The sequence below is a fragment of the Eretmochelys imbricata genome, chromosome 3 (genome assembly GCF_965152235.1).
Source record: "Eretmochelys imbricata isolate rEreImb1 chromosome 3, rEreImb1.hap1, whole genome shotgun sequence".
NCBI lineage: Eukaryota > Metazoa > Chordata > Testudines > Cheloniidae > Eretmochelys > Eretmochelys imbricata.
In genome coordinates this window covers 159,826,938-159,841,346 of record NC_135574.1, presented here as the reverse complement: position 1 = coordinate 159,841,346, position 14,409 = coordinate 159,826,938, and the positions used below count along the sequence as shown (strand labels likewise).

Below are 14,409 nucleotides of genomic sequence, written 5' to 3'. Positions count from 1 at the left end.
TAGTGTTTTCCACTGTGGTGCCTGTTTTATTGCACAGTTTGTTTGCCTTCCTTACAGCTATCATACAAGCAATTCTCTGTCTCAAGCATCTATGATTAAAGAAAATGAAAACTATGCAAACAATGTTAAGACCTATTTTTGCCCTGGGAAAATGGTAGTTATTAGAAGAACTATAAAAGGATTGTAAACTGGAAAGTTTGAGGGACAATAATAAAAATCTGTAGTCTTTTACTGTAGGACCGCAAAGCTCTTTACAAACAATTTACATCTTACAGCACACCTGTTTAAGTAATTACCTACCTGTAAACATTAAGATAAGTAAACCTGAGGCACGAAGACCCAGATTGTGAAAGGTGTTTAGGCTGCAAACTTCCATTGATTTCAGTGGAAGTTAGGAGCCTAAATCACCTTTGGAGAGCCGAGACTGAGGGCTAGATTGTGAAGCCTCTACTCATGTTCAGTACCTTCTCAAGTATTCTTATTGATTCCAGTGAGACTACTCCTAGTGTAAGGTACTATTAACTGTGAGTAAGGATATCATGATCTGTCCTCAATTAATTCCCCAATTTTACATAGCAAATTGGTAGCAGAGCTGTGAACAGAACCTGGTTTTCCTTACTTCCAGTCCCATATACTAATTAGCAGACCACAGAATAGTGATTTAGTGAATGCCAACTCTAAGCAGCATTACAGAATTTTGTGGAAAACAAAATTTTGGTGACTAGACCACGCAATCTAATTTGAGTTATGTGTGATTGGAATCTGCAGCCTTCTGTCTGGCTTTTAATAAAACTGCAAAAATTTCATGCATGTTAAGAAAAGGATCATTAGAAACAATGATCAAATTATTTTCTTTCTCACATTTCCAGTATTCACTGGCATATCCCTTAAGAGAATACTTCTGCAGAATTCTTATTATGTTACAATTTAAAAGATCATTGTGTATCTAGTTGATTCCATTGACAGATGGTTTTATGCTGACTTTTTATTCTTCTCATAGCTTTTTTTATGCTGACAAACACTGATTACATTAATCCTGTTTTCTTTAGTTTATCCAGTAGTCTAGCACTGTTTTTATTCTTTTCCATAAATAAAATACTGAACCACTGAAGTTTTCACCAAGTCCTGAATTTTTTCTCACTTGCTTCTTAATAAGCAAACCAGATTCAAATAATGAATTTCTTCTCAGGAAATAAAGTAGATGATGTCTGAACAAGAGGAGTGAATTTAATAGGCAAAGTCAGCAATGGATTAGAGAGGCCTTTTTTTTTTAATACAAAATAAATGGGTATATTAAGTCATTTTAATGTTGTAGTACTGCTGTTGAATATGCATTTTTATATGCTGCTATTAAAAAAATTAATGTAACCGTGGCTCTAAAAATTCTAATATCAGAATAGCTCTGTGGGATGACTGTGGAAAATCCTAAGTAGAAATGCAGTTTAGTTAGGTTAAACTGTCCATTGAATTATTGACTTCCTGTACAAATTGCCTGTATGCACATTTACATATTAATGGTTACATGACTATAATCTCAAACTCGCTTTATGTTGTGGAGAATCCAAAATGGCTTTCAAAGATTTATTTTCATTAAACGGATGTGAATTTATATGTAAATGCTCATGCAAATGTTCATAACCACCATTTTGACTGACAGTAGGGATTGAACCAGAGAACTTCTGTGCTTAAAAAGCATGAGTTTCAACAGCTTGAGATAAAGGTCTAGGCTCTGTGGTTGGGCTCTAATTGACTATCATCCTCTGGATCCAGCACAAAGGGTGGGTTACATTTGCATTGTAGCTAATACTGCTTATGTGAGTAATATTGAGTGCAAGATGGCTTCCTGGGGAGACTGGTATGAGTTTGCCTTCCGTGCATAGTCTCATGAGTAGATATATACATAGGATTATAAAGTCCATAAGGTGAAATTTTACCCTCAAATACTCACATGTAAATATGATAGACTTCAATGGGAGCTATGCTCGTGTATTTATGTCAGAATGTGGCCTTAAAGGCCCTGATTTGGCAAAACATTAAAGCACATGCTTAAGTCCATTCTTATTAAGCTGAGCACTTAAGTACATGCTTAACTTCAAGCATACAAGTGCTTTGTTGAACTGGGGACAAAATTGTTGAAGTAAAGCCAGAGTGTTTTTAAAGAAGATTTAATAATACAGAAAGGTAAAAGGTAATGTTTCCCATCTCCATAATGTGTCTAAACGATTTAGCACTTTGGAAGTAACTCTAATAGATTGTTGCCTGTCTTCAAAAAGACTTGGATCAAAGTTTACCACACCTGCAGGGCTGTGCAATAGATAGAAGTGGACCCTTTGACAACTAATTCACAAGTCCTTGCATCTGCACAGGAAGGAAGCCTGAAGCATGTACCAGCTGAAGTATAATACATGGAAAATCTGTAGTCTCCTGATTCCAGAGTCAAACTTATACATGCTTCATTTGAATCAGTTTAGCTTGTAATAAAATAGTGCAAAACCTTCTGTTTAGAAATACATTTATTAAAATATGTGCTCACCTACATCCGTTTTGTCCTGTCTGGTGTCATTTGATAGATCACCCCCCTTCACTCCCCCCCCGCATATGTATATCGTGTTTTGTTAGGTCATGTTCGTTTCCTGTCCATCAGAGGCATACAAGGTGTGAGCATGACCTTACATTGCTACATTAAACTGGGAAGTATAATAACAGCTTAGTTTTTTAATATGTATATTTATATAAATAACATTTTGTAAGGAAGTAACTTTGTGCCAAAAAAGCTGCTGAAAACTACTCCAGTAATCATTTAAGTCCCAGAAGAGATCTGTTAATTTCACTGTAATTATAAAGAAAGGAAATAAGACAAATGGCTTCGGACTTATGAAGGATCTTGAAATAATATTAGTCTGCTCCAAATTAGTTATTGGCTTGTTTTCAAATAATGATTCATGGTGGTATTATAAAAAGCCTTTTTATTGTCTTCCTGAATAGTTCAAAACTTTTGTTTAACTTGCAAAGCATTGTGTAGCTTTGCTTTTAGTGCCATTTGAAAAGAAATATATAAACATTTAGGCCTTAGGAAGAAGAAATTACTTTACACTAAATTTATAAATTCTGTCATTGAGAATATTACTACAGATATGGTTAACTGTGATGAGACATTTCAACCGTGTTGTTGGCAATGTTCTTATTTGTTGTGTATATAAGAATTGTCCTTAAAAGTGGTTGCCCTGTTTGGAGAGCAGCTGTTTGGAGAACATTTAATGTGATATACTATTATCTCAGAATATGTCTTCAGAGATCTAGGTTCTATAGTGAAAGGGAGATGGAGGGAAAATAAAATCCATGGTGTGTAGGGTTTTGTATATTAGCACCCACAATATGCTGGGTGGCCTACCAGACAGAAAAGGCATGGTTTCTGTCCCAGCATGCTCACCATATAAAGGCAGTCAAACAGACTATAAACTGGGGGAAGGGGCACACCAGCAAACAGAATGGATGAGGTGATGCTTGGTCTTTTCTTAGGGAGCATGGAAGGGAAGTGTGGAAAGGTTAATTATTTTAGGGATCTCAGTATAAATCAGATGTCAGCATGGCAAAAATGAGCCTCCTAGTAGCTTAAATACAGAGACGGAGGATTTACAAATAAATTCAGGAAGGATGTTTATCCATACGGGGCAGCATGAAAGAAAGTTTGGAGCATTTATGTGAGAATTAGATTTAAAAGTAATCTATGGGGTATGTATTTCTGAACATTATATAAGCTTTAATTTTAAAAATAGTATATAATTACACTCTGACATTAAATATCAAAATAAAAATATCCAGCTCAAATTAAGCATGTACAAAACTGGTATATTCTTTCATTCATTCAACTCTTCACACATCTGTTTGCCCATCAGAAACCTATTTTCATGCTGAACCAATCTTCATGTCATGCCATCAACTGAAAGCTCATGATCAGTAGATGTCTAAAGTGGTTTAGCTTTTTCAAAAGTGGGTCAGTAAACTACCAAATGGATTTAATGTAGGTTTACTACCAGAAAGACATTAGTGGAGTTTAGCCATGGACTTCAGTAGGGCCAGGATTTCTCCCAATATGTTTGCTACACTAACTCACCAGAGCAGAATTTTCCTTGGCAAAGTCATCTGTGGTAGCAAGCAGCATTTAGAGAGTGTAGCTTTTTTTTGTTGATTCTCTTAATTGCACTTCCTTCCCTTGCAGAAATCGGCAATTTTAGTTGCTCACATTTACTGTGAGTGTAGGGCAAGACGTCCCAAATAATCTGAGGAGTGGGATAGAATACAAGCAAAACATGAGACCCCTTAAGTCTGGATGTCTCAGTTGTAAAAATATGACATGCTATGTATATTTTAGTCACAGTTGTAAAGAAATTTGATTTTTGGCCTCTATACCGCAAAGACTTGCATCCATGAATCACTTAATGCATGTGAACTATCTCATTGAAGTAATAATTCATATGCATAAAGGTTAGCACATGTGTAAGTCTTTGCAAGATCACTGCCTTAACCTGTGATCAGATGAACCTTTAGTTAGTATTATTTTAAGACCCATCCTAACAACATGAGAGAGAGAGAGAAACAAAAGCATTCTGGATTTACTGCTTGTAAATGTACATTTAAGTTGACCAGAAGTTTGTCTGCACCTTTATTAATGCTTTCTGCTAAAGGGAAAACAAAAGTAGTTATCAAATGAAGAATTCAGCATCTTGAGAACTTGTACAACATTGGTGCAATGTTCTGCTGTGTGTTGTCTTTTTCTAGGTCTAAATAAGCAAAGCTAAGCACAAATCAAGGGTGCAAACATCACGTGGTTAAACTGTTTCAAGAGCCAGTCTGTGATTAGAAGCAAAGAAAGGTATAACAGAAAATTAAATCAGTATTGTTTGTTAAACATTTTAGGGTAACTTGATCTAATCATTAAATTAAATGATAGTTTAAATGATCAGATGTTGTTTCCAGTTTAATCACCAAAAAATACCATTTAAAAACGATTGAAGTGGTTCTGATGGTGAATAGTATGCTGAAAGCATAATTATTTTCCCAGTAGGGATTTAACTTCTGTTGTAAGTCCTGATGGAAGATGTACACTGTGGTGCAGATCTAGTTCTGTCTTGCAGGGTTTTAGCTTATCCCTCAGTGTAGTAGATGATAAAAAGCTATGTTTTATCACTACTTGTAACCAGATCTACCAACAAAGGGGAGAACTTCCCTTGGGCAAAATAAAATGCTGGTGTTAACTGCTTCATGATCCTTGAACAGGGGAGTCTTTCTATTGATAAGTCTTTCAGTAAGTATAGCTATTTGTAACTTAATATTTTGACTCTCTTAAGAGTGAACTTCAGAGCAAAGTGAAATGCAGTGACGCAAGTTGTTGCCGTAGGAAGATGGAGGTGAGGGACTCATTCAGTAAAGTATAAATGGTCTTTGACCTTAATCACAGAAATTGAAGCTGGAGAAGACCTATTAAATTGTCTAACTTCTGGGTTCTTAAACTGTCTCTGACAGTGGACTACATCTCATTATAGTGATTCTCATGGACCGCCTTCTCAGCTATTTGTTATCAGGTGGACCATCTTACTGGTGATCACTTAATATCCTTATTGCAATTGCAGCAGTTGTTTATGTGGAAAATATTTAATGTATTTTCAACTTTTGGTGTAACCTAGTAGCTGAAGCCAAGGAGAACAGCCAGCACTTTGACCAGCCAACTCTCTCTGAACTACAGATTGGAAGCCATTGGTCTAGCCATTATCTTGCCCGTACAGGATTGTCCCATTCAGTATGATATCTAGTGTTTTGTCTAGATTTATTTTAAGTGTCTCAAGTGATGAGGTGCTTAGGATCCAATTGTTTACTATTTGGCCTGCATAAATAAAGATTTATTTGAGGTTCATGTTAGGAAGGAAAGGGGATTCCATTCCTTACTCTCCCATAGTTGTCTTATATAAATTTGAGTGAATCACTTAACTTGTCTCTGAGTTCACCACTGGTAAAATAGAAATAACACTTTCTGGTTTAACAGATATGTTAAGGAGAAGTCCATAAATGTTTGGGAGATGCTTAAGATATTTCAATGATGGGGGGGCATTTGGGATTCTAGATAGACAGATATGTGCTCTGCTCAGCTTGAACAACAGTTTTAAACAATTGTTTTACCTTAGTTATGTGGGGTGGGAACAGAAGGGCTCTGGACATTTCTTTGTTAGTGGCTAAATTACTTTGAGAATAATTTTGTAGACTAAGCCTTTTTGGGTACGTAAATTCCTTTAATTGTTGTTTGTTTATATTTTGTGCAGTAGTACATAGGATTCCTAATCATGGGACAGACCCCCATTGTACTAAGGGACTGTACACAAATATAACCAAACCCATATTCTTGTCCCACCATCTATAAGATTTGCCAGGAATAACTAGATGCCAGTTCTCTATATCTGTGTGACTTCTATGGCAAAAGTATAAAGCAGTATTGTTTTAGCACCCTTTTGAAGTGTCATTGTAGGAAACAAAGAGTGAGAGGCAAAATAATGGACTGGATCATAAACTGGCTAAGAGAGAGGAAACAAGCTTAAATGGTCAGTTCTCCTGGTGAAAGGATAATGGTGGGGTGCCACCTAGATTAAACTAAGGCTGGTGTTTAATGATCAGGGGAAAGGGTTGAAGAATGAAGTGTCAAAATTAGCAGATGACATACGGCTGTTTAGATTAGTCAAGACTGGGGGACCCTCAGAGAGACTAACCATGCTAGCTAAACGAGAAACATGACTGTAGTTAAAGTAAATGCTGACAAATGCAAAGCAATGTGCATATAAAGGAATAATGTGAATTACTCATGTACCTTACTGAGTTCCAAGTGAGCTGTAACAACTTGGACAGAGAGACCTGACCATCACAGCAAAGAGCTTAATAAACTCCTTGGGTGGTTGTGGGGCAGCCGTTTTAAAAAAAAAAAAAGCAAACAAAATCTTCAGATATATAAGGAATATGATTGAGACTAGTACTAAAAATAAAATGCTATATAAATCATTAATGTCTCCCCTTTTGGAATAGTGTGTTCATTTCTTGTCATCCCAGCTCAAAAAGGATAGAGCAAAAAAAGACGAGGTTCAGAAATGAGTGACAAGAATAGTTCGTCATGGAAAAATTCTCTTTAAGAGAAATAGAATAAACTGGAACTGTTTATCTTGAAGAGGAGACAATTGAGAGAGAATCTAATAAAAGCATACAAATTAACGAATGGTGTAGAGAATGTGGGTCAGGAACTTCTGTTCACTCTTTCTAATAATACATTAATGAGGGGACATTCAATTAAATTATCACGAGGTAACATTTGAAAAGGTCAGGAACTTAACAGGATTTAGAGAAGGTTTGAACACTTACGTGGGTAACAAGAATATCTATAGTTATAATAGAATTTTTTTTTTAATGTTTTGGAAGGAACCGGCCATGCCTATAGTCGGTTGTGTTTTGAAACGTGTGTAGCTAACAGGTTTTAACCAACAAGGTTTTTAAACATTAGCATAGAAAGGGCAAGGTATGCTTTTAAAAAAAATGCTGACTGGTCATTTGTCAACCCAGCGAACACATTTTTAAACACAATTAACACTGTCTACACTGTGAAAAGTTCTTTTTAAAGTGAAAAATTTGTTGGCTAAACAGGTTTCAAACCACAGCCTATTTTGCTAATTTTCCCGTGGCCTTGTGGGTTAGTTAATCCATACCGGCCTTCTGTAGGATTTCTAGCACCTCCTTGAGCATCTATTAATGATCCAGTATGACAGTTCCTATCTGTGGGGTAAAAAGAGTTTCTCCCAACCTAGAAGTGCAATGGGAGGGCTGAGAAAAAAGCTCTATGTAATTTTAAGGAGCACCACTTGTCCTTAAACACGTTTGGGTTTCCTGCAAATTGTTTTCCTCTAACGCAATTTAGGTCAAAGAACCAAAGAGATTGCTAAAAGCATCAAACCATGCATAACTTTTATTGATGAGCATTAAATTCATTTAGTACAGTTCCATATTGATCCATCTTGCTTTTAGTAAGGCTTTTGACACAGTCCCAAATGACATTCTTATGAACAAATTAGGCAAATGTGGTCTAAATGAAATTACTATAAGGTGGGTGCATAACTGGCTGAAACGTACTCAGAGTAGTTATCAATGGTTCACTGCCAAACTGGGAGGCCATAGCTAGTGGGGTGCTTCTGGGCTCTGTCCTCGGTCCAGCTGGAGAATCTCCACCATTGGAGGTTTTTAAGAATAAGTTTGACCAACACCTGTCAGGGATAGTCTGGATATACTTGATACAGCATCAGCACAAGGAATGGACTATAGTGACCTTTGGAGGTCACTGCCAGCCCTACATTTTTATGATTCTGTAGTGAGGCACGTGCTAATGCAGCACTGTTTTATGCAAGGAAATGTCCAGGTAAAAGTTAGAGAAGTGATGTGAATTAATAATACTTTTGTTATATCCAAAGGCTAAGAGTTTGGGGACCAAACTGTCCCCTCTGTTACACCTGTGCAACTCCATTGATGTCTATGGGAATACCTGGGTGTAACTAAGAACAGACTTTGGCTCCAGTGTAGAGCATTGGAGACAGAATATGGCAGAACACTCTGCTCCCTGCTGTTTAAAATAAAAACTAAATTGCTAGTCGAGGTTGCAGAGGGAATCTTTCTAATGTGAACTGCTGCATTGTGCTTTCGTTTTAGGCACACAGCCTAAAACAGCTCTGTGAATGGTATCCTGTGCCTCTGGTGGACCATTAGGGAAGGATGGAATGGGGTATGACAGCTGCAACTACCATGGTGGAGGGCTCACAGTAAATTGTGGATGAGTTCAAGTCTACCACAAGGTTCCCTCTTCAGTTTTTTCCATACGGTTTACTGCAATTGTACTAGTGCTGTGATGCAGCAATTCAATCCTGCATTGTCCTATCTTAAATCCTTGCTGTATCACTTTTCAGCATTACCCCTGTTGTGCTAAGCACAGAGGTATTTTAGCTTTGAGTTGAATTTGAATCCTCTCCAGTTGGGCTTTCTCATATGGGTAACTTACGTACACTGTTAGTGTGTTCAGTGAAATTCTTACAAAACCTACAGTTCCTTTCTCACGAAGATCGATGAGCAATCTTTTTCTTCACCAAAACTTTCTTTAGAGTTCAGTAGAGTTACATAAATGAATTAAATAGAAGTACAGTGCTTTAAAAACTACCCACAGTAGGATTAATTAATTAAGAAGGAAAGATCCATTTTGCTATGCATTTCTGTATTTTAGGGCAGAACGAAAGAATTTTTTAGTGAAGTTTGTGGGGATAACTTTTCCTACTGACCAGTGTAATAAAGATATTATAACAGCTGCAAGGTATTGGTTACACTGCTGGAATTCATTCTGGTGTACACAGAATTTTTTTTATGCATGCCTTTTGAAAGAAAACAATTTGATAGCAGGTGTGACCTTTAACCTTTCCAGACTTGAAGGACTTAATCATCGTCATTTGTTCAGCTCTGAATATACTTTGAGGAGAGAGGAAACAGAAGGGAAATGTGGGTTTGAGGCGTTTTGTTTTCACAAAGATATTAAAGTTGGAGGGGTTTTTTTGTTCCGTATAAAAGAAAATGAGGTTTTTTCCTAGGAAAAACATTTTGTACGAAGACTCCTCACGATAGACTTATAATGGAAATGCTCAGTGAGCCCTAATTATGAGACAGATGCAAAACGAACACAGTTCCCTATCCAGCCTTGTATGACGGAACAGGCAGCAGATGCTGTTGCAGTTCTACTGGGAAGGTGTCACAGCATACTTCAGCAATACATTGTTCCAACCAGACCACCTTCTGGGGGTATTTTGGGGACAAGGGTACAGGTGTGGCCATGGTACCCAGATGAACCAGCTAAGGGTTGAGGAGAGGGGGTAGCTGCCATGGAAACTATTGCAGCAGCCCTGCAGCCTGAGGTAGGTGGAGTGGTTGGGGAAAGGGGAGTGCTCTGTTCTCTGGAGCACTCCAGTGGAAAGCCAGTTTTGTGGAGAGGAGAGTATTTGTCCCTACAGAGCAGCTACTTAATTAATTTTTCTGTTTTTATGGTTTAATTATCTGCTGATTAAAGTGAAGCCTGTTGGAACTGATGCGAGTCAGGCATGTGCTTGGCAAACTTCTCTACATAACCCTGCCAACACATCACAAATCTGCTTGCAATAGCCCATACTGTTCCAATACCGGACCGATCTCTCTGGGTTACATACTGCCAGTTGTGCCAAATAGTGTGGTGGTTCAGTTATTTGTAATTATGTCCAGATTAGAGAATGAAATTCATTTTCACAGGTGACAGAACGTGCATTGAAATGCAGATCTTTTATTTCTAAAGGCTAGAAATTGGTTGGCCATGGGGTCAATCTACTAAGAGTGTAAGCTAAGAGTGTAGATTATCCACCTGTCTCTTGCACTTCAACCTGAGTTGAAAAATCTTTCCTTAATTTTTTTCCCTCAGCCCTCTACTCAAAGAGCTGATCATGCCACCAAAGCTTTGACCTTTTTTATTACATGAATGAAGCTAAAGGTTCATAATTTGTATAGTTATATGGAACGATACCGTAAATTGAGAGTGGCTGTCATTCTGAAAAATTCTACAGCATTTAATTATAGCTTTCTAGCTAATTTGCCCTTTGTTCTTGTTTATAAGCCTTTTGGCTTTGAGGTAATCCAAAAGCTTGTTGATTTACGTGAACATTTCTTTTCATACATGGTCTTATTGCTACTCAACTCTGATTCAAATGATTTTGAGTAGAAACCTCTTCATATATTGGTGATACGTTGAGAGTGGTCTGCAGAACTTGGTCCATACCACATTCAGAGCACTCAGCCACGCTGTCTACCAATTGGGCTGAAAGAGGAAGGGATGGTCTTGTACTGGGAGTGAGTAGATCTGGGATCTGTTCCTAACTCTCCAACAGAATTCCTGTGTGATCTTGGGCAAGTCACTTAGGCATAAAATTTCAAGAGAGTCCACTAGTTTTAGATGCTACAAATTTTGGGTTTCTAATTTGATGTTTTTTCAGAGGTAACTGCATTGACCTCGGCTGAAGTTGAGACTTTTCAGCATCTCTGTTTTAAGTTTCTCACACTGGACAACCAAAGTTAGTGGACATATGATAATTTTGGCCTTAATCTCTCTGAGTTCCTAATCTATAAATAGGGAATTATAACCCTTCCCTCTGGATGTTGAAAGGATAAGTGCAGGTTTACTGTTTGTGTGATGCTTATATGCTACAATAATGAACACGACAGAGAAACCTATAAATAAAATTGATGTTCTAAGTAGGTCTCTAATGTAGGTGGAAAAATGATACCCTATCTTAACTTCTTCCATGGAGATGTCTTTTTTTTTCTTTTAATATTTATATAGAGATTTATATGCGTGTCGTGCTTTTCAGAGACAATAAAAGCCCAATGATTGACTGACGGAGTTTGCCATATAGGCTGGAAGTTTTGAATCTAGATCAAGGTTGTTACATCAAGGCTTAAAATTTTTTTGCAGGCACCTATTTGCCAGAGAACTTAATCTACTTTCCAGAGTCCATTGTGAAAGATGGGAAGGCCCCACTGTCCAGAGGTAGTACCATGGTGAGAAGTCCAGTCCCTCTACTCCTAGAAATGGGGAAGGGTGATGAGATTCCTGCTTAGGGATTCCTAGATCCCTCTTAGAGATTCCATCTTTCATAGCACCCTCCAGCTAAAAGGAAGGTTTCAAATGTGCCAGCCCCCTTTGGCTGCTGGAGGGAAGGAGCATTTATTCTCTTCTCCTTCCCATCCTAAAGCCTCCTATCTTCTGCATAGGTAAGGGACTCCACAATGCCTCCTCAGCTTCCTGGCTATTGTAGCTGGGCACTGGGCATTCTGCCATTCTACCATTTCCCTCCAGCTTCCTGGCTGCTAACACAGAGCAATGTTTGCTAATCTATATTCCCCCATTTATATCCGAGTTAATAGCTCTGCTGCCTGTTTCCACTGCTGCTCATAGCTTTCTCAAGGAATAGTACAATCGATAGGATGTCAGTTTGATGGTTGCCCACAGTTTTCAGAATAGCAGCAGTAAAAGCTAACAACAATCAAGTCTGTTTTCACTCTGTTAAATCATAGGAGAACTCTGAGGAGCAGGACCAGCAGCAGCAGAGAGGGGTACTACAGTCCTCTCTCTCTCTCTCTCTCTTTCCAGACCCAGCAAGATAGCACTGCATTGTTAACCTTCCAAATGTGAAATGCATTTAATCTTCGCAACAGCAAGGGATAGAAACTCTTTGTTTAATTAAGTCAAAGGAAAAGTAAAATTCTGCAGAATTTGGCATAGGTTCTTCTACGCGCCAGGAAAAGCTGCTTACTCTCCAGTGGCAGATGGATTTTTCAAGTCCTCCATTACGTCAAGTCTCCGAATTTGTTCAGCACCAAATGCAATGAGACTTTCCGTTTTCCCTATAAATTCTGGGAATTACGAGCACCTGCTCCATCAATAGTGACGAATTCCATGATCATATGCAAATGTGTGTTCAACTTCTTGAAGTCGTCAGCTTGGGTTTAATCAAAATGTAGCACAGCAGTAGGAAAATAAATGCTTTATTAAATATTCTAAAAACAATAAAACATATCTGTCTACAAAGTTTAGTTTTGTTTTTGTTTTTTAAGGACTTATGCCTTTTAGCCCTATTTTGGTTATAAAATGAAAACGTTTGTTTTCTTGTGATTCCTTTTGTATTTCTAAAGTACAGTTACATTCAAAATGCTGTGTCATTTTAATTTATCTTTTGATACAGGAATTAAGTAGTTAAGAGTTGTAGTTATTCTTTGTATCATTTGACCCAGACCACAAAGACTTAACTATGATGCTTAAAAGATAGATTAGAAACCAGGTTTAGTTTGTCTTGCTTTATCTGTTCTTTCATCTTCACAGCTGATGTAAGGCGTGTGTGTCATTGATGATGCCCAGTAATAGGTATGCTAACATGTAGTTTATTTTATGCTTTAAATTTGAGTATTGCTTGAAAAACTTATTTTTGATTATTCCTTTCTTATCACAGCAGTGCTGGTCAGCATGTGTGTGAAGTGGTATGCTAAGTTATTCTACATAAGATTGTGCTTTCTGCTTGGTCTAAAGAGTCCTAACTTTTTAGGGGCTGTTTTACACATAGATGGTTTTTGTTTCTTTGTTTTTGTTACCATAACTATATTGGTTTAGAAACATGGAGTTAAAGCAGTACAGCCCCCGAGTGTGAACACAGTTATACCTGTACAAAGATGCCTATAATGGTATAACTCATTCCCCTGAGCCAGGATTTCACTCAGTATCTCTTGCAGAGACAATGTATCTTATTCTTAGACAAACTGACTTTTTTAGTTGCGCCTGGAACAATCTCAGAAGCCCTCATAAATTCTGAGCCATTAATGCATGGTGTGGGAATTAGAAAACCTGTACTCTTTCAGAGAACTAAGAATTTAGTACTATAAGAGACCATTTTTCACAAAAAAAAGTCACTTTAGTTAGTGTCTTTTGTCTACAGAATATAGCAACAGTATTAAAGATGACCATAGAAAGTAAAACCAAGTTCATACTCACCTGAAACTGTAGTTTTAGTTACATCTTTGTAACATCTGTTTGTCATATCCATAGATATTGAATCTTTAAGTGGATTTATGATTTTCCCCCAGAGACCGCTTTTTGGTCATCTTAATTACAATTTTTTAAAATGCGAAGTGTATAATGAAGATGATTACTCCATGAAATAAGATCCATTTGAAGAAGAGCAAGTATTAGCAACCAATACATTTGTGCCTGTTCTCTATTGCTATTCAGAATAACTTCGGTAGAGCTAGATTTCTAGTAAAGAAGCAACAACATCATTAGCAGTTGAAATGGGCTTTATTTGGGTACCTTTTTGGGTTCCATTTTTCTGGATAATGCCAGGATAGAATATACCAATTTAAAATATTTTCTTCCCTGGAACTGCACAGGAAAAAAGTATTCGTGCACAAGTATTAGTGCATTTTGCCTACATTCAATAATTCTTTTTTTTTTTCCTTCAGACCAGCCAGACCATTCAAGTTACCAAAAAGGTAAGGTACCGTATAAGCACTTATAAACCTTGTGCATGTTCTTTCATATGTTAAGAAAACCATGTCTCATACACAGGTGATAGTGTATTGTAAAATCAGCTGTTGTGCATATGACTAGGTTTCGCTCTAAAAACAGAAGGAAAGAATCATATTAATTGAAGACATATCCCGTGTTGTCTTCTGATTCTTTTTTAATTTTCTTTTCTTTTCAAATACTGTGTGCGCACACTACCCACATCAGGCACACAGAATCCACAGCTGACCACAGTCCTGCTCCTGAGTGTACCACCA

General features: G+C 37.4%; 2 protein-coding genes across 7 annotated transcripts in view; both read left to right on the top strand.

The window, feature by feature from the left end:
• Window positions 1-14,409, top strand: part of BROX (BRO1 domain and CAAX motif containing) — a 493,186-nt gene that overhangs the window by 185,746 nt on the left and 293,031 nt on the right. The gene's annotated exons all lie outside the window — the stretch shown is intronic.
• Window positions 1-14,409, top strand: part of DISP1 (dispatched RND transporter family member 1) — a 160,371-nt gene that overhangs the window by 125,634 nt on the left and 20,328 nt on the right. For all 6 annotated transcript variants that reach the window (XM_077813711.1, XM_077813709.1, XM_077813712.1 and 3 more), the window contains one exon: window positions 14,089-14,118. In XM_077813711.1, coding sequence (XP_077669837.1) covers window positions 14,089-14,118 — 30 coding nt within the window. The remainder of the gene's footprint in view (window positions 1-14,088; window positions 14,119-14,409) is intronic.